The sequence below is a fragment of the Ascaphus truei genome, chromosome 14, assembly GCF_040206685.1.
Source record: "Ascaphus truei isolate aAscTru1 chromosome 14, aAscTru1.hap1, whole genome shotgun sequence".
Classification (NCBI taxonomy): Eukaryota; Metazoa; Chordata; class Amphibia; order Anura; family Ascaphidae; genus Ascaphus; species Ascaphus truei.
In genome coordinates this window covers 6175285-6201494 of record NC_134496.1, presented here as the reverse complement: position 1 = coordinate 6201494, position 26210 = coordinate 6175285, and the positions used below count along the sequence as shown (strand labels likewise).

At 45.3% G+C, this 26210-nt stretch overlaps 1 protein-coding gene across 3 annotated transcripts in view; it reads right to left on the bottom strand.

The window, feature by feature from the left end:
• INPP5D (inositol polyphosphate-5-phosphatase D) overlaps positions 1-26210 on the bottom strand; it is a 144962-nt gene that overhangs the window by 46114 nt on the left and 72638 nt on the right. For 2 of the 3 annotated variants that reach the window (XM_075569607.1, XM_075569608.1), the window contains exons 5-14: positions 24760-24900; positions 24210-24297; positions 12915-12995; positions 12665-12736; positions 8780-8903; positions 8101-8207; positions 5899-6001; positions 5100-5296; positions 4383-4500; positions 904-1000 (exon numbers count right to left, since the gene is read on the bottom strand). In XM_075569607.1, coding sequence (XP_075425722.1) covers positions 904-1000; positions 4383-4500; positions 5100-5296; positions 5899-6001; positions 8101-8207; positions 8780-8903; positions 12665-12736; positions 12915-12995; positions 24210-24297; positions 24760-24900 — 1128 coding nt within the window. Of the gene's footprint in view, positions 1-903; positions 1001-4382; positions 4501-5099; positions 5297-5898; positions 6002-8100; positions 8208-8779; positions 8904-12664; positions 12737-12914; positions 12996-24209; positions 24298-24759; positions 24901-25466; positions 25599-26210 lie in introns of those variants that run through there. The other variant, XM_075569609.1, reaches the window with a different exon arrangement.

The following is a 26210-nucleotide window of genomic DNA, read 5'->3' as shown; positions in this document are numbered from 1 at the left end:
TTAGCCCAGTTTTCACCCCCAGAGCCCCAGTAAGTGTGTTTTTCGTCTGTATTTTGTGTATTCATTGTGTGTATTTTATTCCACTACTGTGTTTTGCCTAGAGAATGATCCCGGTATAAAAGTGTTAAAAGTCCTGGTCTCCCGTGACATACAGTATTAAAAATACTTGACTTTGGGCAACATTTACTAAGCAGCGATATTCTGTAAGGCCCGTCTCATGCATTTAAATTAACCATATGGTGTCTCCCGCCCTGGAAGGTATCTTATGGAATAGCGGCGTTTAGCAAAAAAATGGGCCACAGCTTCTCATGAAGCAACCTACAGCTTCTCACGGAGCAACCTACAGCTTCTCACGGAGCAACCTACAGCTTCTCACGGAGCAACCTAAAGCTTCTCACGGAGCAACCTACAGCTTCTCACGGAGCAACCTACAGCTTCTCACGGAGCAACCTACTGCTTCTCACGGAGCAACCTACTGCTTCTCACGGAGCAACCTACTGCTTCTCACGGAGCAACCTACTGCTTCTCACGGAGCAACCTACAGCTTCTCACGGAGCAACCTACAGCTTCTCACGGAGCAACCTACAGCTTCTCACGGAGCAACCTACAGCTTCTCACGGAGCAACCTACAGCTTCTCACGGAGCAACCTACAGCTTCTCACAGAGCAACCTACAGCATTTATATATTGGCAGTGATAGAAAAGCTACAGAGCAGCGGAAAAAAGCTTTTTGAAGGTGAATTCTGCACGTTTTTGAGGAGGCCCATTAAAGTCTCTGTGGACCATTGGTGGTCTGTCCTTCCCATTAGAAAAAGAACCTCTGTCCTAAGGTCAGCTCAGGAGAGATCAGGTCTGACAGGGTACGCTCACATCGGGGATCTGGAACTGAAGTGACACCCAATACCTGAGTTTCTTTTCACTCCCAGAGGTTAGGTGACTGTTAATGAAGCCAAACGAAGTTCCGTTAAACATAAACGAGGCACCAACTGCTCCTTTATTACCTAAAATAGGAAGGAAATTGGTTACAGAAGAGCGCGTGCCGCCTGGTTCTGAGTTCACTCGTACTTAATTTGTCCACTTAATGCTGCTGATTACGTTTTGCTTTTATTACTGCTTTATGTTGCCGTAAACCTCTTCCGCGCGTGCTCCTTACTGTAATGCTGCACACCAATGATATTATCAACACGTTATTAATGGCATGTTAAAGGAGCAATACAAGCGGGCAATTGTTTGGCAATTTGTTCTATTTTTTAACATTGGGTTGAAGACGGGGGTCTCCGGAGCTGAACCCCATTAATTTCATCTTCGGGGAACCCCTACTTCCAGAGATACAGGCATCAGTAGGGGGTGCCAGTATCTCCTGCAAGTGTGAATGTCCCCCCGTAACGTGGGCCAATAGGAAGCAGAACTGGAGGACTTGAGTTGAGCGCCCCTGTGTTGAGCTGAGCGCCCCTGTGTTGAGCTGAGCGCCCCTGTGTTGAGTTGAGCGCCCCAGTGTTGAGTTGAGCGCCCCTGTGTTGAGCTGAGCGCCCCTGTGTTGAGTTGAGCCCCCTGTGTTGAGTTGAGCGCCCCTGTGTTGAGTTGAGCGCCCCTGTGTTGAGCTGAGCGCCCCTGTGTTGAGTTGAGCGCCCCTGTGTGGAGTTGAGCGCCCCTGTGTGGAGTTGAGCGCCCCTGTGTGGAGTTGAGCGCCCCTGTGTGGAGTTGAGCGCCCCTGTGTGGAGTTGAGCGCCCCTGTGTGGAGTTGAGCGCCCCTGTGTGGAGTTGAGCGCCCCTGTGTGGAGTTGAGCGCCCCTGATATAAAGTATAGTGGGGTTCAGCTTGGGAAGATCCCCAGTTTTGATTATGATTTTTTTTTTTTTACTTTAAAATAATGACAAGAAATAAATGCACAAAAGCGCACAAGGGACAGGATTAGTATTAATTTATTAAAACAAACACATAAACAGCTGAGGGGATCCAACCCCTCCTCAGCTCAATGAATTAACTGCCCAGAAATGTAAACCATATATATGGTCTCTAAACATAGAAAGCTCTAACACAGTAAAACATACACAACAAAAACACAATCAATGTAAAAATAATAAACAGAGAGAGTACTAACAGCCCAAGGGAGTTAAGATAAAAACCGCCATAGAGAGCTATAATACTGCTGACAGGGGGAAGCGAACACTCACACTGAGGCAGAGAAGGGGGACCTCTGATGGCCGTACAGGATCCGGATCACGGCATCAAAGGAAGATGGAAACAACCGCCTCTTGAGCCTCAGGCAAGCTCCGTTTCAGCCTCTCAGCAAACACGCGCAGGATGACCTGTCGTGACCTCTACGCGTTTCGCACCACGTGCTTCATCAGGAGGTCACGTACAGCGTCATCTGCGCGTATTTGTAGGGAGAAGGGAATCAGTTAGGACGGCCCCCTTCCGACGCCAGACCCAATGCCCTTAGAATGCCAGTAGTATGTTTAAAGTGATGCTACCTCTTTCCCTTGAAATGTCACGTATTGCAGCGGTCACGTGTTGCTGGTTTAACAGACATAGATACGAATCCAAACCTGCAGTACTTACATATAACATAACTTGAGATCATCAACTTATATACATACACTGAATTAGAGCAGAAACAGATATACATTTTACATATTAATTACACATGATGAGACTATAATTCATCTTTAAAATACCCAGTTAAAACTAAATACATATAGTGCTTTAATAAAAACATATAATGTTAATACATATACCATAAAAATGAGAGACAAATATAGTATTAAATAATTAATGAAAGTAAAAATAAAAATAAAATTTAAACAGACATTGAGCCAAATATATTATCTCAAAAATGGAGTGAGCTCAATAAGTTCATTAAAACCAATCGGATGTCTAGTTTGCAATTCATATATCCAATACTGTTCACGTTTTAATAAATGATTATCTCTATTGCCTTGTCTGCTGTTCATTTGGATATGTTCAAGCCCTTTAAATGTAATGCAGGTGGGGTCATTGTTGTGGATCTCTTTAAAGTGTTTTAGTAGTGGTGTAAGCGGCATACCTTTAGCAATAAATTTCGGTATGTTTTTTACGTTTCTCAAATGTTCTAACATACGCATTTTTAGTGGCCTTTTTGTCTTGCCTATGTACTGTAAATTACAGTTACACTGCAAGACATAAACCACATGCGTAGTCTGACAGTTAATGAAACTTTTTGTGTTGTAACTCCGCTTAGTGGCACAAGACGTGACTGTAGTTCCTTTACAAATATGTTTGCACGCCTTGCACCTCCCACATTTATATGTGCCTTTAATGCCCAAGCGATCTTTAATGTCACCAGATGCAATGACTTTTCTGGTGATTTTTTTTTTTTACTTTAAAATAATGAGTAGAAGGTCTTGATGTTTTAAGCATTTATATACAAGTGAGAGATCACGGCGGAGGATCACTGCAGAGCAGCGTTTCTCAACCAGGGTGCCCTCTGCAAATGGAATTCAAGTGATTCGGAATCCATGTTGTCTGTTAGAATCCATTTTGTTTCCCCAGACTATTCCCACTGAACTGAGAAAGATTGTGTAATATAAGGAAAAACACATTGAAGTATTGGTAACTGTATATAAAGACAGGGTGGGAATAAGAGTACAGAAAGAAAACAATTTGATTGACAAACACTTGCCCATACAGAGGCCCGTTACAAATTCAACTTGTAACTAATTTCCAGCCGAGCCGTTGCTATTAGCATTGTTAGATTTCTTTAGGGACGCCAGTTTTTGTGTCCGGCAGACTATGTGGGATTGCATTTTTAGGACCCGTGGTACTCTTCCAAGTGTATAGTGACTCTGTGGCACGCCTTAAAATTGTATTATGACTTTGAGGAACCGGGACTTATTTATCCTACATACCGAACGTAAAAATACTATTGCTGTGGTAGAGCTTCTATTTATTTTTAATGAACTAACAGCTTTCCATATAATTTATAATTAATAATATATATTATCACATGCAGACACAAAGCTAGAGTAAAAAGTAACAAACCCCTCCACTGTACAGTATACAGAAAATACAAATACCCCGTGTGAGCACAGTCACACGTCTCAGGCAGGTCTGCACCCCCGCCTGTCCCCATTATCTCCCAGCATACACTGCTTCCGCTGCAGCCAGGGATTCTGGGTAATAACATACAAATGCGCACTCACAGTGTCTCACCTTTCTATGATGATTATTACTATTAGTATTATTACTACATCAAATATAAATAACTTTTTTTTAAATTAAAAATGTGGCAAAAATAAAACAGTCGTGTTTGGGAGAATAAAATGTCAGCCAATACCAGATTTGGTCTAATGGGGAAGCCCTGGGGCATAGAAATAAGGGAGAAACATCAAAGCACTTCCTCACCGAGCCTGTTGGCAATCCCAGTCTTCACGCTGTTGGTGAACACATGGCTGATGCGATGAGCATGTTCATGCTTTGCCAGGATGACAATGCGGATGTTCCAGAGCGTTTGAATCGTAATCTATATTAAAATACAGTGTCCACAATCAGTTAGTTGGTCTGAGCTACACTTATTCACATTGCCACACGTACACTGGCGTCGGCACGTGCCGATTTTCCGCGAGTCTCACGGACTCCTACGAATTCTCGCTGGTGGGAACCATTGCCATTACTTAATCGAAAAGCCGCCAGATCTCACCGGCACTTCCTGACTCCCCGAATATTAACCCTTTCACTGCCATGCTTTGCTGGCCCCTCAGGCTTGGTAGGGAGGTTGAAGCTTTCAATGTAAATTAGTTCAATTAAGAAGATTTCCCCCCCCCCCCCCCCCCCACCCCAGCAGCTTAAATATGAATAAAACACCAATATGTGATCATTTTTTGTTATAACGCTGCAGGCATTTGAGATGAGTGATATGAAGTCAGTTGTATATAGACTACTTGGATTATCATAATATATAAACATGGTGGGCCATACTTATCAAGCAGTCTTTTGCCATAAGAGACCTCCGGCTTTGGAAGACACCTTACAAGCCCATTTACTTTAATGGCAGTTGCCCGGTGGCAGAAGACTGCTTAGGATAGATGGCCCAGAATGTTTCATAACAAATATGAGCATTACCAGTTTGTAGTCGGCCGTGGTAATCTCGTTGAGAGAGCGAAGTAGGATGTCTACCCATTCCTTCTCGTTCAGTGGATCCTCCTGTGTACCAATCACGTAGATATCATGTTCAATGTAATCCGTGGTCTCATCACGTGTCTTCCCCTGACCTTTGCAGAGGAACCACGATATGATCTTCTTCGGCGGGGGCGCATCACCTGCCACAGTAAAAGCAGAGCCCAGTAAATAGAAGGGCGGGTGTCAGGGCCGGCTGGGAGTATGGCGGGGCTCGGTGCCGGGGGAGAGCGCAGGGTCTCTTACCTTCTCCGGCATCTCCTCCTGCTCTGCATATTCGGCATCTCCTCCAGCTAGATTGTGGCATCATGTGACGTCACGTTGTCGCCACATGCCGTCACGTTATGGCAAAGCGTCGCCCTATGACGTTGCGGCGTCATTTGGCGCCGTGCTGCAATAGCGATGCGTCATCACACTGAGAAGATGCTGGAGATGCGGACCAGGACGAGAAGCTTACAGCTCCGGAGAGAAGGTGAGAGGCACTTACAGAGGCCCCCGCGATCTCCTCCGGCAATCAGTTCAAATGTGGTGGGGGAGACTGGGGGGTCTCTGTAAGCGCGAGGCGCGGTGCAGCTGCATTAATGGTGCCGCCATCAACCCGGCCCTGGCGCCCGCGGAGGAAACTAGGTTAGGTCAGAGCTCTAAGGGTCTCGTTACTGCACAGTAATGGACATTCAGCATCTTGTGACTGATGACTGTGGACTATAGCAACATTGATACATAGAAGAGGACAGACGGTACCCACCCATGTTCCATGTCCCGGTGAAAATGGACAGCATGTCGGGCTCTGGCTGGTCTGCGTGTTTGTTCTTCATTTGCTGGAGAAGTTGGCAGAAACCTTCTCGCTTCTGTTTTGGAGAAAGGGTGATACAAAGGAGGCTTACATTGCAAGTGATAGGGGGTCTTGGTATGCTAAGTTGTTACCTTCCCCTGGGATCAATCTGGGTTCAATTGTTGGTTTTACTATAAGTGAAAGAGTTAAAGCAGCAAAACGTGGGAAATCTTATATGGGTTTATTTTTCAATAAATCAGTTCTGTAGTATTAGATAATAAAGAAATGCCATTTGTGATTAACTTATTTTGACACAAAAGAAGCCAAATATTTGCCTTTAGCCTGGTTATATTTGCTTAAGGAAGCCTGTTACATGTTTTTAATTGTTTGCAAAGGGCTGTATTCTGGATGTCTACGTGGGACTGCCCCCCCCATCTAATTGAGTGTTACAAATGTTTAAATAAATAAATATAACACTATATATAAATATAACACTTTAGGTTAAGCACATTTCCAATATATTTGTTATCTTTTTCTGCTCAAACTATATCTAGTTGTTTCTGCTAATAATATGTCCGAGTGAACGCATGCATTTTCATGCATATGTTGCTGCCAACATCTTGCACAAGTATATTTAAATAACGACGAAACAATTGGTGTGCTCAAACCTACCAACATACCACAATGCATTAGTAACCCGCTGTATTGTTCTGTGCCTCGGGACTGCTGCCAAGGACACAGAATTGGCCAGACAGTTCTGGAAAACAAATACAAAACCCCATGCGCTGCTCCCAAACTGGCTCGCCATTTATTAGAGCAATTATACATCCTAAGGCTGCGCTTATAGTGCCGGCGGCGGTCGCTGGAAAAATCAAATAGAGATGACTTCCAGCGATCGCGACCGAACCGTCGCTCCATCGCCTCGCATTACTATAAGCGCACGCGACGGCGGCAATGCATTTGTTTTGCCCCGACGTCGCGTCGCTGTCGCCGTCACTATAAGCGCAGCCTTAGGGCCTCATGCAGAGAGCAGCGCTATTTCAAATCTCGCCATTTTTTGGGGAAATTCGCGCACAAAACTGCCGAAAATGGCGAGTTACGGAAAACGCGCCATTTTTTTTTTCGTTTTCAAAATCTCGCCGCGCGGCTGGCGAGAACCTACATCTCGCCAGTTTTAAAACTCTCCTAATGCAGAGAGCCGCGAACGGCATCTAGCGGCTGTTCGCGCCAAGAAAATGGCGCGATTTGCTAGTATTTGCCTCGCCAAGAAAAGTTGGCAATTACATGGAGCTCGCCGCCTATAGGAAAGGGAAAAAAAAATGCGCGTTTTTTTTTTAACACATTTCTACAGCGCGCATCTCTCCAATTCTAACTCGCCACACGCATTAATGACAAACATTGCAGAATTCGCACATTTCTGCATATGGAGAATAAAACTCTCCAAAAAAGCTACCTTTTATTAAACTCTCCAATTTTAAAATTCGCTGCTCTCTGCATGAGGCCCTAGGTTTTTATTAACAAAGGAGTCATTTGGTTGAGATTTTTGATCACAAAATGATTGACGCCCGCTATCCACATCAAGGTAAACGCCATTAACATATAATTAAATAACATCCCACACTTGGGAAACATCTTTGCTCTCCCTTCCCTCTAGTTGTACCGGTACCCTCACTGCAAAGGGACCTGTGACATATTTCCCATGTACGGTATCCTTTTACTGATGTTGCAGGAGACAAAGGAGGGAGTAGCGGGGGATGAGTAACACAGGAGGGGGAGGGAGTAGCGGGGGATGTGTAACACAGGAGGGGGAGGGAGTAGCGGGGGATGAGTAACACAGGAGGGGGAGGGAGTAGCGGGGGATGATACCTTTTATTGGACCAACAAGTAGGTGAAATGTTACATGCTTTCCCACCTCTCAGCGTCAGGGTTTACCTGATGAAGGACCCTGAGAAGTGGGAAAGTTTGTAACATTTCACCTACTTGTTGGACCAATAAAACGTATCATACCCCGTACTCCCTCTCCCTCCTCTGTTATTCCATGGAAGACAGGACCCCCACGGCCCCCACCCTTCTTTGTCTACTGATGTTAAAACCAAAGCGATTTCTTCCTTCTTGATCTCCACTGATGGGAAATCCTAAACACAAAAGAGAGTTCTGCCCAAGTCTGTGACTTACCTTCGAGTCGGCAAACACGTATTCCTTGCGCTGAGTCCTTTCCTTCTCTGTTTCCAGCACAATGACAAGTTTATTGGGGAACTTCTGGGACTTGATTAGCTGCAGAACTGAGCAGAAATAAACCCTTCACCACACTTACCAGCGCTGACGGTCAGGCATTCTGGCCCATATTTTCTAACTGGTGCTATTCCATAAAACACCTTCTAAGCATCAGAACATACCTTCTAATCCATTCACATAAATGGGCCATAAGGTGTCTTCTGGCGCCAGAAAGTGTCTTGTGGAATAGCAGCACTTAGTAGATATGGGTCTCTATCCAAGAGCACAAGTACACCAAAAACATCAAACTTTGCTGGACTATGAATTCAATCCCACCAGCCTTCCACTAACTGGCAATTGCAGAGGTTCTCAACTCCAGTCCTGAAGACCGCACCACCCCCTCAACGGGTCAGGTTTTCAGGATATCCCTGCTTCAGCACAGGTGGCTCAATCAGTGGCTCGGTCAAAGATGGGAAGCAGGGATATCCTGAAAACCTGACCTGGTGGGGGGTCCCGAGGACTGGAGTTTAGAACCCCTGAGCTATTCTGTTTGTGTCCAATCTGTACTTCTCAGGAGCTGGGAGTGATCATACTGTGTATTTCTTCCTTGGTACAACAGCCGCTCCTAAAATAAACATACTTTTTGTGCTGTGATAGAATTTATCGTCTGGGCCGTCCTTGGACTTTTTCATGATAAGTTTCCCAAGTTCCACGTCAACTTTCAGGTGAGTTTTCTGGGAGATGCCCAGAGAGTCAGCTTTAACCTGCAGGAGAAAGGAAAACCGATGTTTATTCGTTTCAATAAGTGTTGGGTCATAAGAACATAGGAAAATAATATATGATATTATTTGGGGGGGAGGGGGGGAGTTTTTCTTTAGCAATACAAAAGGATGGGGAAAATCACAAATATAACATCATAAAACAAACAAATAATATTTCAATTAGGATAAGAACATTAGTATCAGAAAATGTAAAAATAATACAATGGCAGGGGAAATTACTTTTCCATGCAGAACTGCAAGAGTAGAAGGACAGACAACAGAGGGTTGTCATAAATGGAACTTTTTCAGGTTGGGCTAAAGTCGTGAATGGAGTACCTCAGGGATCGGTACTGGGACCCCTGCTTTTTAACTTGTTTATTAATGACCTTGAGGTTGGGATCGAGAGCAAAGTCTCCGTCTTTGCCGATGACACTAAATTGTGTAAGGTAATAGAATCAGAGCAGGATATAATTCCCCCCCCAGAAGGACTTGGAGAGACTGGAAACGTGGGCAGGTAAATGGCAGATGAGGTTTAATACAGATAAATGTAAGGTTATGCATTTGGGATATAAGAATAAACAGATGACGTACAAATTAAATGGGGTTAAATTGGGGGAATCCTTGATAGAGAAGGATTTAGGAGTGCTTGTAGACAGCAGGCTTAGCAATATTGCCCAAAGTCATGCAGTAGCTGCAAAGGCAAACAAGATCTTATCTTGCATCAAACGGGCAATGGATGGAAGGGAAGTAATCATAATTATGCCCCTTTATAAAGCGTTGGTAAGACCACACCTTGAATATGGAGTACAATTTTGGGCACCAATCCTTAGAAAAGACATTATGGAACTAGAGAGTGCGCAGAGAAGAGCCACCAAATTAATAAAGGGGATGGACAATCTAACTTATGAGGAGAGGCTAGCTAAATTAGATTTATTTACATTAGAAAAGAGGGGATATGATAACTATATACAACTATATTCAGGGACAAGGAGCTTTCAAAAGAACTATTCATCCCAAGGGTAGTACAAAGGACTCAGGGGCCATCCCTTTAGGTTGAGGAAAGGAGATTTCACCAGCAACAAAGGAAAGGGTTCATTACAGAATGGGCAGTTAAAATGTGAAATTCATTACCCATGGAGACTGTGATGGCAGATACAATAGATTTGTTCAAAAAAAGGTTGGACCTCTTTTTAGAAAGGAAAGGTATACAGGGATACACCAAATAAGTATACAGATGCAGCGGCCATTATTTTAAGAAATCCCGGCGCCCTTTTCGTGTGCGCTGCTGTACTCCACGCGGTATGAACGCAGTCAATCGCCCCATGCACACGTGATTATTGTGGTTGCTTTGTTTGAATTTCATGGATTGTGTGCAATTAAATGCAATGGAATGAATTAATTGTAATGTGCACAGTACTGTGCTGCTGTGTCAATTTCAGGTGTTTAAAAGCCACAACAATAAAATGCCATTTTCTGCACTCGCGTCTTAAGATGGTAAGATTGGAAGCAATCCCGCGCCATGACATTGGTATTCCGTGGTATAAACCGTGTGATTTTGTAAACTTATGGCCGCTGCATCTGTACATGGGAAGGATGTTAATCCAGGGAATAATCTGATTGCCAATTCTTGGAGTCAGGAAGGAATTTATTTTTCCCCTTATGAGATATCATTGGATGATATGTCACTGGGGTTTTTTGTTTGCCTTCCTCTGGATCAATAAGCAAGTATAGATATAGGATAATGTATCTGTCATCTAAATTTAGTATAGGTTGAACTTGATGGACGTATGTATTTTTTCAACCCAATCTACTATATAACTATGTAACTATATAACTATGTAGTAATGAAATCTCCTACTTAGTAAATAATTCTTGTAATGGAAACTTTACATCTTACATTTTTCATATTTACATTAATTTTTGGTGTAACAATATATAACAAATTGGGATCCATTCATTAATTTATACGTGAGCTTTTTTTCTTTGCTAATTTAAAAAGAGAGAACAAAAGCTGAAATAAAAATATTTTAATCAAGATGATTCAGGAGCTTTAACTTATTAAAATGTTCCTTATAATCTGGAAACAGTGGTCCATTTTTGTGTATTATTTTGCTATTTCCGGAATGCTAACTTCTGGATTTATGAAAAATAACAACCCAGCATCAGCAAATAGGGCCAACTGTCCTGTCCAACTGTCCTGTCCAACTGTCCTGTCCAACTGTCCTGTCCAACTGTCCTGTCCAACTTTAATTCCTTGATATAGATTTGAGGATCTGTGTACAAAAAAATGTGTTGTTTTCATATTTTGGGAGTGGCAAATAAGTGGCCTGAACTAGATGTACAAATGTTATTGGAATGTAATAATAATTTTTAAAAAATCATGTTTTTGTGCGTGCACAAAAACGTAGAAAGTGCGACAAAATCGTCCGCCGTTCAACTTGGAGTAAAAAACAAAAAAGTCTGTTGGTACTGTAAGTGCAGAATTAAGTTGCTATGTATCAATGTAAAATGTATTGGACACAGCATCAGATTTTGTAGGTAAACAAAATATATTATTATTTTCACCGTACTGCTATTATAAATAATATTACAGTAATATTTTATAATTACTTAATAGGTATAAATAAAAATAAAAATAAATTCTGTTTGAATTGAAAGTGTATCAATCAGGCATTAAACATGACGCAGTGCGTCAAAAAATCATTTTAAACAACGAGTTATGCGTCATATCTATGAAGCGTTCATAGATATAACGCACATTTATGAAGGTTTCTACAACTTTTTAGCATTAAAGTTGATGTAGAATCTCAATATAGACGCCCCTTTGTAGTTCTTCTCTTTTCATTTCCTTAGGGAAGCGACCAGTGGAGGGCCGGCTTGGTGGTGGTGCCAATGGGGCGACTGCACCAGGCCCCGTGCTGTTCTCCCCCCGCCCCCCCACCCTCCCGGTTCCCCACCTGTGGAGCGGTTGCGGCGACGATCCCGGAACCCGGGCCCAACTTCCGTGGGTCTCAACTTCTTTGCCAGAAACCCTTGGGTGAGCTTCCTCTAGCGCCAACACAACCACCGCACAGGTAGGGGAGAGGCCCCGCAACGGGCCCCCCCGATTTTGCAAGCTGTCCCTGCCGACCAGTCTTCGGTTAGAAAAATAGAGGTTCCACTGTCTCACCGCTTTCATTATCTCTGTATAGTTTGGTGAGTTAGGCTGACATTTTTCATGCTGAGTATTAGCTGGGGCCTCCGCAATGTTGAGTTCAGCGTGTCTTGTCTGCTTTGTCCGCACGTGAGTCTCTGTGTGGCATAGCGCTAATCCATTCAGGCCCTCTCAACTTGTAGTGACTTCATTCTTTTTCAGATTCTCAGACCCTGCATATATCGCAGAGGGACGAGCTACTTAACGGAACTCAGTCAAAGTGCTCCTCAACTCATACTCTAATGCAACGTGATGTCACAACTTCCACTGAGTTTGTTGATGGATCATCTCTAGGATGACCCACCATCTGACGCAGGAAGACGCTTTATAGCCCATTGACTTGAATGGGCAGTAATGTGTCTTCTGGGCTGGAAGATGCCTTATGGAGATGCACCGTAGTAAATAACTCAATATGTGCCTTAGTCACTTCAGGGAATTATGATTTCTGAAGATTCAGGTTCTGCTTCTGTATCTCCATTTACACAACACCGTATGACACTTTGTACATAATATGAAGAATAGGATAGGATATGTAACTCAATGGATGCAGGTCATGGAACAGAACGATTACCTCAAATGTTATTGGAGGGATGAGAGAGCGTCGATGTTTCACTTCAGAACCTTCCAATAAAACGGTTTTTACCTGAAACGAGAAACAACACGACATTGGAGTGTTTAATTGTGTATGTGGTTGTGTGGGTGGTGTGAAACATACAACCGATGGGTAGAAATGATAGCTGCATTGGCTACGGCTTTTTAAATCTGTATTATAGTGGTAGTGTGTCCATGGCAGAAAGTGGGTATAGTTACTATTTTCTCACCTTCTCCTCCAAGCTGGAGACCAGGGATGTGAGCTGGGTTAGTTTGTTGACCATATTACTTGTGCTGGAATCACCACACACCTGAAAAAAATATCAAATATTGGAGGTGTCTGCTAATTATTATCCACCGGGAAACATGGTATAGAAGAGGATTCTCCGCCCTGGTCCTTATGCTATAGGACTGCAAAGTAAGCCGGGATTTAAATCTACTTCTCTCAGTCCAAACTGGACTCTTTGATCTTGATCTCTCTGATGGTTTAAACTTTTTACACTGAATATATACAGTTTTTAGCAGCACCTAAAAATGAAACATACTGAGAAATAAAAATAGAAATGGTGCACGGGAACAAGGAGGAAACCTAATTTCCTCCAAAGTTACAATATATAACATAGGGGGAGTTCTCAGCACTATAACAAAGATACGATTGCAACAATAATTGTCAGAAAAACTTAATTTATATATAGCTGAAATTCCGTAGAACACACATCCATGCAATACACTGATAACGATGTAAGCTAATTATCACAACAGAAATATACAAGACTCAAGAACTACATAAATAACGAAACACACAAAAAGGGGGGTAAAATATACTAGTCAATGGAGACACTATCTAAGGCACAAGGGGAAAGGGGGAGGGGGCAAAAAACAGGGAAATAAGAGGGGAAACATTTCGGGGCTCCTAGCCCCTTCTTCTGGTCCGTTCCCTAGAGTCAATCCAATCTAGGTACTTCCCTTATCCTTGTATAAAACTAGTGCTCCCACATAAGCCAAACACACATCTGGGGATACAAGTTAGAGTAGAACACTCTCTGTAGATCAGTATCCTACAGTGGGACAGTATCCTACAGCACATAATCCTGCTACAAACCCTGAAATACTACTACTAGCACATAAATAGGCAGTCCCAAATAAAGCCGTAAAGTCCTACAAATACTGTATATCTAATGAGACACAAGCACTAGTCTAACAGAGAGCCAATATAATCACCGCAAAAAGCTGTATAAAGTATTATAACTAAATCCTATAGGCAATAAAGATCTAGTCTTAGAATATCTCTTAACTGAGCAAGGGATCAAAACAGCTGGTAAATCAGACTGCATCCTGCCTGTACCTCTGGACCACAAGACCACCGGGACTGACCAGGGGATATACCCTGCTGGTGTTACTAAGTTATACAATAAACCACCAAGTGGTTAAGTTGGAGTAAAGTTATTCTGTATCTGACCTAGGCCTGAACAAGTAGTAGCACCAACACCATAATATCCCAATTAGGATATATATATCTATATCTATATACACAATTTATTAAGGTTATGGTGGGTAAAAAAAAGTGACAAAAACCCTCCACAGTAAAGCATAAAGCAACTGTAAATATTACTGTATGTTCATTTGCATGTCTTAGACAGGTCTGCAACCCTGTATTTCCCCATTGTCACCCAGCATACAGCACTTCCACTGCAGCAAGGGATTCTGGGAAAGGACATGCAAATGAGCACTCAGTGCCACCTTTTGTCTCAAGCTCGTATTACACAAGCAAATCCTCAAGCCAATGCATGGTGTTTTAAACACAGCTTTTAGACAGAGGCTGGGATGAGATGCCATTACAACCAACCTCACACTGATGATACCCATCAAGGTTGAAACATGTCTGTGAGTGGGTTTAATGGCTTGGCATCTCATCCCAGCCTCTGTCTAAAAGCGGTGTTTAAAACACCATGCATTGGCTTGAGGATTTGCTTGTGTAATACAAGCTTGAGACAAAAGGTGGCACTGAGAGCTCATTTGCATGTCATTTCCCAGAATCCCTTGCTGCAGTGGAAGCGCTGTATGCTGGGCGATAATGGGGAGAGACAGGGTTGCAGACCTGTCTAAGACATGCAAATGAACATACAGTAATATTTACAGTATATATATATATATATATATATATATATTTATATATATATATATATATATATATATATATATGACGACCCCTGACGAAGTCGCTTTTACGTGACGAAACGCGTAGGGTTGGTGATGTCATCGCGTGCGGGTGCGTGCATGTGGAGTCCTGGGCGTTCCAGTGTTCCAGGCAGCAGAATTTCAGTGCTGGTAACTGATCAATGCAGGAGCAAAGAACGCAGAGGCACTGAGAGCTATAGCGATATGGCGCCAGCTTGTGACAGGATTTGGTGGCTGCTGAGGGCTGATGAGGTGCATTTTGTCTATCTTGGACTTCCCCACCCCTGGTGATGACTACACACAGAGATTTCTCTCCCACGTATGAATGCTTTTTTTTAATCCTGTAAGTGCAATTCCTTTGGGCTGCAGTTTTTTAATAACTGTACTCTATTGTTTAAACAGTTACATGCTATGGAGCTTGCGCTTCCGTTTGTTTTTTTGTATATATATATGTACCGCACTCAAATGAACTAGCCACAGAACGATATCATCTATTTATTTTTTGATATATATATATATATATATCAGGGCATCAGGAGGTTATCCGTACGATAGCCAGGCTGACCCAGAGTTTCTACTGGCAGGGGGTATCACGGGAGGCATCAGCGTTCTGCCACACCTGATACCTGCCAGCGAGTAGGGAGGCAAGGCGATCGGGTGAAGGCCCCCCTGAGGGCACTACCAGTGATAGGGGAACCCTTTCAGCGGGTGGCAGTAGACATCGGGCCCCTGATGATCCCCAGTAGATCGGGGAAAATGTATATTCCAATGGTCGTGGACTTTGCAAACAGGTACCCGGAGGCAGTGGCTCTTTCGTCCATTGACACCCGGAAGGTGGTCGAGGCGCTCATAAATATTTTTACTAGGGTAGTTTTCCCTAGTGAGATCCTGACTGACCAGGGAGCACAGTTCATGAGTGAGCTGCTCCAAAGTCTCTGGGCTGCATGCGGGGTGACCCCTCTCTGCTTCATCCCCTATCACCCTCAACCCAATGGACTGTGTGAGCAGTTCAATGGCACCCTGAAACAAATGCTGCGGGCATTTGGGAAGGCCGAAGGAGGGGACTGGGAAACACACCTGCAGCACCTGCTGTTTGCATTCAGGGAGGTGCCGCAGGAGTCGACCAGCTTCTCACCCTTCGAGCTTCTATATGGGCGCCTGGTGCGTGGACCACTCGACCTGTTATGGGATGGATGGGAGGGGGAGACGGATGCGATGGAGCTCCAGTATGTGGTGGAGCTCAGAGATCGGTTGGCGGATCTGATAGGATTAGCGCAGGCTAACCTAAAGGGAGCTCGGACCAGGCATAAGCACTGGTATGATAGAAATGCCCGTAGTAGAGAGTTCATCCCGTGGAAGCAGGTGCTTGTTCTGAAGCCGACTCGCCAGAACAATCTCCTAGCTGCCTGGTCTGGCCTGTATCCGATAATCTGCAGGGTGAACGAGTCAAATTACGTGGTAGCTCTGGATCAGGAGTTGGGTAGACATCGGAGCTACCACATCAACATGTTAAAACAATATCATGCAAGTGGGCCGGTGGTGATGGCAGTGTGTAGCCCACCATTGGAAGATGAACAAGCAGTGCTCTGCACGATTTCCTAAGGGAGGCCATACAGGGAGGCTCTGTAGAGGACGTGGGGATAGGGTCCCAGCTCGCGGCTTCCCAACGGAAGCAGGTGCGAGAGTTGTTAGGCTGCACTTATAGTGCCATTGTCCGCACCAGCGACGGTGACGTCACGCTACGGTCGCTGGAAAAATCTAATTGACTTGACTTCCAGCGATCGTGACCAAGCCGTTGCTCCATCGCGTTGCTTCTACAATAAGTGCACGCGATGGCAGCAATACATTTGTTTTGCCGCGACGTCACGTCGCCGTCACTATAAGCGCAGCCTTAGGAAGGTATGCGAGTCTGTTCATGGACAAGCGGGACGGACTCACATCACTCACATCACTGATCATCCAGTCAACACTGGTGATCAGAGGCCCCTCCGTAAGTCTGCGTATTGAGTGTCTGTGGAGGTAATTGGGGAAGTATTGAAAAAGGGGTGTGATCTCCAGGTCATATAGTCACTGGGCCTCGCCAGTGGTCCTTGTTCTCAAAAAGGATGGAACCACTCGTTTCTGCATAGACTAAAGGCAGTTACATGCCCAGACCATGTCAGATGCCTATCCCATGCCCCGGATGGATGAGCTGCTAGACGAGCTCGCCGGGGCAAGCTATCTGACCACAATGGATCTGTGGGTACTGGCAGATCCCATTGATCCAGGAGGTGTGGGAAAAGTCGACCTTCATCACTCCAAGTGGCTTGTATGAATTTTCGGTCATGCCATTTGGGATGAAGAACGCACCAGCTACCTTCCAGCATCTGGTCAATCGCCTGCTGGATGGAATGCAGGGGTATGCCAGGGTGTACTTAGACGACCTGGCGGTCTGTAGTAATTCCTGGCCTGACCATCTTACCCATGTAGCTGTGGTCCTAGCCCGCATCAAGGAAGCCAGGCTAACGCTAAAACCACCCAAATGGCAAATAGGGATGGCAGAGATTGTATACCTCGGGCACAGGGTAGGCAGGGGGCATCTCAAGCCTGAGCCCGCCAAGGTGAAAGCCATTGTGGGGTGGCCGGTTCCCAAAACCAAGAAACAGGTGCTAGCCTTCTTGGGAACTGCAGGGTATTACCGCAAGTTTGTACCCAATTACAGTGCTGTGGCCAAACCCTTGACAGACCTGACAAAAATAGGCCCCCTCGCACGGTTAACTGGTCACCAGAGCGTGAGGGTGCCTTCTCAGCCCCCACGGCTGCCCTGGTAAGCTCTTCAATCCTGGCAGCTCCAGACTATGAAGCATGATTCCTGATCCAAACTGATGCCTCTAATTTTAGCATTGGTGCAGTGTTGAGTCAGGTGGGGGCTGATGGGGTTGAACAACTAATTGTTTATCTGAGCCACTAGCTATTGGATCGGGAGGCTGCCTATGCTACGGTTGAGAAAGAGTGCCTGACCCTACAAGAATATGACTTTACCGCACAGCACAAAAAGGAGAGCGAGCACGGCAATGCCGATGGACTTTCCCGGCAGGATGATCGAGGCCAGGCTTAACCCTGAACTTCAGGCGTCACGGTTGGAGATGAACCCGTTGAGGTCGTTACCCCAGAGCTCTCCGCTAAAGGAGGGAGGTGTGATGGTTGGGGTAAATATGGCTGCTATTAAAGGTTAAGCCTGCCATTACCCCTACCTGTCAGTAATACAGTGCATTATATTAGGTTATATACAGTATGAATACACAGGAGGGCCCCGGGCATGCAGCGGGTTCAGTTCTAAGCGCCCGACGCAAAGCAAAAAACGTTGGAAAGTGGAACTGGCGATTTTCGTCGTGTGCGCATGCGCAAACCATCAAGTCTCCCTTCTGTGCGTGCGCACCCATCGGCAACCACCCGTTCTGCGCATGCACACCCTCGGCAACCACCCGTTCTGCGCATGCACACCCTCGGCAACCACCCGTTCTGCGCATGCACACCCTCGGCAACCACCTGTTCTGCGCATGCACACCCTCGGCAACCACCCATTCTGCGCATGCACACCCTCAGCAACCACCCATTCTGCGCATGCACACCCTCGGCAACCACCTGTTCTGCGCATGCACACCCTCGGCAACCACCTGTTCTGCGCATGCACACCCTCGGCAACCACCTGTTCTGTGCATGCACACCCTCAGCAACCACCTGTTCTGCGCATGCACACCCTCAGCAACCACCCGTTCTGCGCATGCACACCCTCGGCAACCACCTGTTCTGCGCATGCGCGACCTCGGCAACCACCTGTTCTGCGCATGCGTGACCTCGGCAACCACCTGTTCTGCGCATGCGCGACCTCGGACTTCCCCGTTCTGAGCATGCGCAGACATGGCGGCCCCCATCTCGGTATTGCCGTATCGGCAGGGCGCAGAGAAGTGGGGCCTTGCTGTATATCTGTATTGGAAGCCTGGTTCCAGCAGTTCAGGGACCAGGGGTTCATGTGTTTGGAGGAGAAATGTTGCAAAAGCTGTGTGCCACCTATCCCTGAGCTGTGTGCCACCTATCCCTGAGCTGTGTGCCACCTATCCCTGAGCTGTGTGCCACCTATCCCTGAGCTGTGTGCCACCTATCCCTGAGCTGTGTGCCACCTATCCCTGAGCTGTGTGCCACCTATCCCTGAGCAGTGTGCCACCTATCCCTGAGCTGTGTGCCACCTATCCCTGAGCTGTGTGCCACCTATCCCTGAGCAGTGTGCCACCTATCCCTGAGCTGTGTGCCACCTATCCCTGAGCAGTGTGCCACCTATCCCTGAGCTGTGTGCCACCTATCCCTGAGCTGTGTGCCACCTATCCCTGAGCAGTGTGCCACCTATCCCTGTAACAGTTTATGTTGCTAATGTAATGTTGCAGTTGTGCCCACCAAACTGGGTCTGGGCCCATAGGCAGCACCTGGCCCTGGGAATGTGAGAGGGGGGGGGGGGGAGAGGTGTCTGTGAGAGGGGGGGGGGAGAGGTGTCTGTGAGTGGGGAGTGAGAGGTGTCTGTGTGAGGGGGGGGAAGAGAGGTGTCTGTATGAGGGGTGGGAGTGAGAGGTGTCTGTATGAGGGTGGGAGTGAGAGGTGTCTGTATGAGGGTGGGAGTGAGAGGTGTCTGTATGAGGGTGAGAGTGAGAGGTGTCTGTATGAGGGTGAGAGTGAGAGGTGTCTGTATGAGGGTGGGAGTGAGAGGTGTCTGTGTGAGGGTGGGAGTGAGAGGTGTCTGTGTGAGGGGGGGGAGTGAGAGGTGTCTGTGTGAGGGTGGGAGTGAGAGGTGTCTGTATGAGGGTGGGAGTGAGAGGTGTCTGTATGAGGGTGGGAGTGAGAGGTGCCTGTGAGAGGGGGGGAGTGAGAGGTGTCTGTGAGAGGGGGGAGTGAGAGGTGTCTGTGTGAGGGTGGGAGTGAGAGGTGTCTGTGTGAGGGGGGAGTGAGAGGTGTCTGTGTGAGGGGGGGAGTGAGAGGTGTCTGTGTGAGGGGGGGAGTGAGAGGTGTCTGTGTGAGGGGGGGGAGTGAGAGGTGTCTGTGAGAGGGGGGAGTGAGAGGTGTCTGTGAGGGGGGGGGGAAGTGAGAGGTGTCTGTGAGGGGGGGGAGTGAGACGTGTCTGTGAGGGGGGGGAGTGAGACGTGTCTGTGAGAGGGGGGAGTGAGACGTGTGTGCTGTATAATGATGTTGAGTATCTCTATAACAGTTACAAAATAAGAATTTGCTGATCCTCTTTGTGATTGTTCTTATACATAATAGGTAGGAACATACAGCCACACATTCAAATCAATGCTAAATCCAACAAGGAATATGCCTATAAAACTATAATTATAGCTGCACTCTATACTTCTAGGGAAGGAGTGGCTCAGTGAGTAAAGACACTGAATGGCACTGAGTTTGAAGCAGGGGAACCTGGTTCAATTCCCGGTGACGGCTCCTTGTGACCTTGGGCAAGTCACTTTATCTCCCTGTGCCTCAGGCACTGAAAAATAGATTGTAAGCTCCACGGGGCAGGGACGTGTGCCTGCAAAATGTCTCTGTAAAGCGCTACGTAAACTAGCAGCGCTATACAAGAACTTATTATTATTATACCTAGAATAATCTGCCTAAATTAAGATTTGACTTTTAATTTCAATATAAAGCCTTCTTAAAAGCACCTTACTTTAAAACAAAAACAGACTATAGTTAAAATAGCTACATTTAAAATGCGTCTGCAGGTGCCTAGATTATAGTAATATTAAATATTGTTTAAATGTATTACACTGATTTAAACTATATTATGATAGACATGTTCATTAAATCGCTTAGAACACTAGAATACGTATAATTAGATGTCATTAAGATATAATGTCAGTAATCTCATTTTTAAATGTATAGTTGAGTCTTTGTCAAGTTAGAGAGCGCTTCTCTTCTACAACAGTTCTCGTAAGATTGATCTACTAAATAAAACAACCTATCGGCGGTCCCCAGTTATCCAACAGAATCTGTTCTGGGAGTAGCGTTGGATAGTGAAACCGTTGTAAAGTGAGTCCTATGTTAATCAGTGGCGGTGAGCGTTGGATAACACATTCAGGCGTCGGAAAACGTTCATTGTAAAGTGAAACGTTGGATAACGAGGACTAACTGTAATTGTCTCCAAAACCAAAGCGTTGCTCAAAATAGTATCATTATTGAGAATAGAAACCCAAACAAGTGCTTGGAGATATAGTGAAACTGTAAAACATACTGGACATCTAAAAAGCTCCTATTGAACCCCCAAAATAACCACAATAAGCTTTTATTAACCTGTACATTACCAGGAAAAGCACTCTGTATTAGAGTTGTCACAACCATACTCCATAGCATCTTCCACTCAGGGGAACTGGTTTGCTTGCAGTATGGTTGTGACAACTCTAATACAGAGTGCTTTTCCTGGTAATGTACAGGTTAATAAAAGCTTCAATCAGACTTAGAACTTTGCAACTAATATTGACAGATTTACTATAAATCATTCTTCCTGTTATTACACAGGTTATTAAGAATTTATATTAGCGTTAGGGACCCCTGAAATGTGGTCTGCCGTGCAGTTGGCTCAGGGGCTTACAACAATTTTGCCCAAAAATTTCAAACTAAAAGACCATTTTACTTAATAGATATTTATACATATATATTTAGGCACTGTACCGTGTATGAGTTTCACTGGATGTTCTAAAACTGAGTTCTGTCTGTGTTTTATGTTCTGTCTCTGGTTTTTAAATATATATTGCCATGCTCAGTAGCACTCCTCTGTGACACTCATATGCTTATATATATGTTGTGGTTATTTTGGGGGTTCAATAGAAGCTTGTTAGATGTCCAGAATGTTTTACAATTCTTGTTCAGCTAGTCTTGGCTGTTTGGAGGGTGGCAACCTCCTACCTAATTGTAGCTCACCCCCTCCCACATTTAAATGGTTAAGGGCTCACTCCATAGCATCTTCCACTCAGGGGAACTGGTTTGCTTGCAGTATGGTTGTGATAACTCTAATACAGAGTGCTTTTCCTGGTAATGTACAGGTTAATAAAGGCTTCAATCAGACTTAGAACTTTGCAACTAATATTGACAGATTTACTATAAATCATTCTTCCTGTTATTACACAGGTTATTAAGAATTTATATTAGCGTTAGGGACCCCTGAATTGTGGTCTGCCGTGCCGTTGGCTCAGGGGCTTACAACAATTTTGGCCAAAAATGTCAAACTAAAAGACCATTTTACTTAATAGATATTTATACATATATATTTAGGCACTGTACCGTGTATGAGTTTCACTGGATGTGCTAAAACTGAGCTCTGTCTGTGTTTTATGTTCTGTGTCTGGTTTTTAAATATAGTGAAACTGTGTCTAATATTAGACGTTTCTGTAATGAAACTGGGCTCGTGTTAAGGACTATGGAACTCAAGAATAAAGTTGTTGCTAACCGCATCTCTGTGAGCCCGCAGGAGGAGAGGCCGCAGTCCCCGGGGCAGTCTAACTAAGGCCGCGCTTATAGTGCCGGTACGTCGCGGCAAAACAAATGCATTGCCGCCGGTGGGTGCGCTTAAAGTAAACGCAACGCGACGGCTTGGTCGCGATCGCTGGAAGTCATCTCATTTTGATTTTTTAAGTGCGGCCTAATACAGCTTCTGCTTATAGCTGTGACTGGTTATAAAAGATCCAACAGTTGTGTACTTTAAGGTGACTTTATCTCAGATACCCCTAAATCAGGGGCTCTCAACTCCAGTCCTCAACACGTCAGGTTTTAAGGCTATACCAGCTTCACCTGTGCTAAAGCAGGGACTGATTGAGATAACTGTGCTGAAGCAGGGATATCCTGAAAACCTGACCTGTTGCGGTGGGGGAGGGGATTAAAGTTGAGAATCTCTGCCCTTAGTACTAAAAAAAAAAATCACATCCTATGGAAGATATTAATTTATAATATATAAATTCAAGATGAAATGACAACTAGGATATGGCAGAGACGCGCTGGCTGCACGCTATCACTGCTAGATTCCCCTCCCGCGGGGTAAACATCGTACAAACCTGCAAACCTACCGCAGGAAGATTCTGCCACAGTCTGGGGGAGCTGCTGTTTTGATTTGTAAACATTGTAAGTAGGACATATAAAAGAGCCCAGCCTATGTCTGTCCCATATAGAGCATACGTTTGTGCACACGCAAGGAGACTGTGCACGTAGGGGGAGTGTGCACGTGGAAGGGAGAGTGTGCACGTAGGGGGAGTGTGCGCGTGGAAGGGAGAGTGTGCACGTAGGGGGAGTGTGCATGTGGAAGGGAGAGTGTGCACGTAGGGGGAGTGTGCACGTGGAAGGGAGAGTGCACGTGGAAGGGAGAGTGTGCACGTAGGGGGAGTGTGCACGTGGAAGGGAGAGTGTGCACGTAGGGGGAGTGTGCACGTGGAAGGGAGAGTGCACGTAGGGGGAGTGTGCACGTGGAAGGGAGAGTGTGCACGTGGAAGGGAGAGTGTGCACGTAGGGGGACTGTGCACGTGGAAGGGAGAGTGTGCACGTAGGGGGAGTGTGCACATGGAAGGGAGAGTGTGCACGTAGGGGGAGTGTGCACGTGGAAGGGAGGGTGTGCACGTAGGGGGAGTGTGCATGTGGAAGGGAAATTTAGGAAACACTTTCCCACTAGAGGGTGTGAGCTTTTCATTGATCATCAAGACATAATCTTATTGTTTCACATAATTTTTAATTCACTTTTTTATGCAATTTATTTATCACATATTGTCACGTGCACTAATAGATTGTGAAAGCGCACGTCTAAATCACTTTCTGAATACCTGTATAATGATACTGAGCATGTATACACTGATAATGAACACACCGCGCTGTATAATGATACTGAGTATGTATACACTGATAATGAACATGCCGCGCTGTATAATGATACTGAGCATGTATACACTGATAATGAACATGCCGCGCTGCATAATGATACTGAGCATGTATACACTGATAATGAACATGCCGCACTGTATAATGATACTGAGCATGTATACACTGATAGTGCGACCCACCGCGTGTTCGTTAAGTCTCCTGCACCGCGCTAGGCGTGCAACACGTCCTTCCCATTATTTTGCGGCGAGAACCTGTTGTTAGAAATTGGAATCTCACCTCTGCCAATATCCCTAACGTTTCCATTGTTTATGGAATATGGCTCTTTGTGGGAGATTCATTACAGTGTAATACAGGTAATAATAACACCCCAATCCCGCGGAAGCTGCTATTCAAGTCTGTACTCTGTATCACACCTTAGTGACACACGGCATATGGTTGATAACCAGTTGGACCATGTTGGAACTTACCGGTGAGCGCTGCCTGAAGCCAGGGGACAGCTGTGGCTCAAATGTGGTCTGCAGTGACTCCAGCGTGGGCAATGTGTGGGTGACCTCACTAATGGGACAAAGTACAAGAAACAACAGCAGTGTCGTTAGAAAAACTTTCCTAAGAGAAGCAGAGCATGGCTTCATTAGTGCATCCTGTGCCGAGGTCCCGCAGGACACCTCTTCATCAGCTCAAGACGCTACAGAGAGATCTATTGAATTACTTCTAGAGCCATTTACTGCTAAAGACTTGCAGGGGAAAGCGTTGCTCATTAATTCCTATCTATTAGAGATCCGCACAGCAATGTCTTATCAAAGCCACATCTCCAGCCAAATGCACAAGATACACCAATGATATATCTGTAAGCATATTCCTTGCTTTGCTTTAGTAGTCTCTGCGGAGTATTGCACTAGTAGCCCTTCCCTCAGTTGACCCCTTCAGTGTAGTAGAGACAGTGACTCCCATTCAATGTTGAACATGAGAGTGACATTGTCCTTGGTGACTGTCCCATGAAGTCCCCCTTCTCATTACCTGTATAGCCCCGTGCAGAGGGTCATTAGAAGCTTCTTGAATTGTGGGAGGCTCTGGGATCCATTGCGGACCATCTCGCAATCACTGCTGCTGTGGAGATGCAAATATTCACGGATCGCCTGCAAATGTTCCTCCGAAACGCTGCATGGGGGAAGAAATAAAACAGGAAAGATTAATAGTGAAAGCATGTGAGAGAGGGAAGCTGTCATCTTAGTGCTTCACTTTTTTAACTTGTGTTTGTATAAAATAAAATTCGCGAGGTGTGAGGTGGCTCAAGAATTTCTGGCCAACAATTTGCGTCACATGCAGGAAACACTTTCGTACATTTCACGCAGACAATGTGACAAAACAAACTTCGCACTTTCTTTATCTTGATGTCAAGGGCGACTCCAGGGTTTTCCCCCTGTAAGAGACGTGTTCAGAGGTACGCAATGGAGACCGTTTAAAGTGAAACTAAAATTAGGCTTTATTGCGCCTGTCCCTTTAACACAGCAAAACATATGAAAATTATCCAAACAAAAACCTATCTCCGCTTTGGGAGAATATCAACACATGTAGCTCAGCCCTCTCTAACTGGGTGGTTAGCTAAGCTATTTACCAGCCCCAAATATATAAACATATATACAAATATATAACAGTCCGATAAGAAAGTCTTATCTCTTTCTTGTAGCTGTAGAGGAAGCCTCTCGGCTCTCCTGAGTCAGCACCTTTGTATGCTAAGGCAATGTCTGTCCAGGTAAAGAGGTCTGCTCCCCTTGTCTTGCTATCCGCATACAGTCCAGTCATTCTGCAGCTCAAGACATCTGTTCCTCTGGTCAGTCCAGTGTCCACTAAGGAAATCCTCTGGTCTGTCTTTCCTAGGTCAGCTCCAATTGTGAGCTCAGCAATCCTCTTCCTGTGTCTCAGAACAGGCTTTTTTTTGACAGAGTTCTGATTAGGCAGGCGAGGTTGGTTGATTGCAGGTGTGCAATTAACCAGCACACTGCTGGATTAGAGGCACGTTTCTTAACAGGGGTAAGTCCCTATTACACCCCCGTTATCTGGGAAATGGGCATCACCGAAGAGGGGAGCCCAAGTCTCACCTGCCTCTGTCCTCGCTGTCTCTTGCCCGTCTCAGTTGCCAGACAAGCAGTAGATTGGAAGAGGATAAAGAAAAACCAAGATGAGGAGGGACAAGGCCGCATCCTCTCATGCCTGGACTACTGCAGTGCACTCTACCTAGGTCTTCTGAAATAGATCCGCGCCCCCTGCAGCAGGTGCAGAACAATGCGGTCATGTTGTTAACTACTCAGACCCATTCTCGTCACATGACGCCTGTTCCCCATTCTCTGCACTGGCTGCCTGTAAAATGGCGAATTTAATTAAAGATTGTCTTGTTGACATTGAAAGCACTACATGACCGGGGTCCCAGCTATCTGAGAGAGCTTCTAGTTCCCTGCACTCCTGTTCCC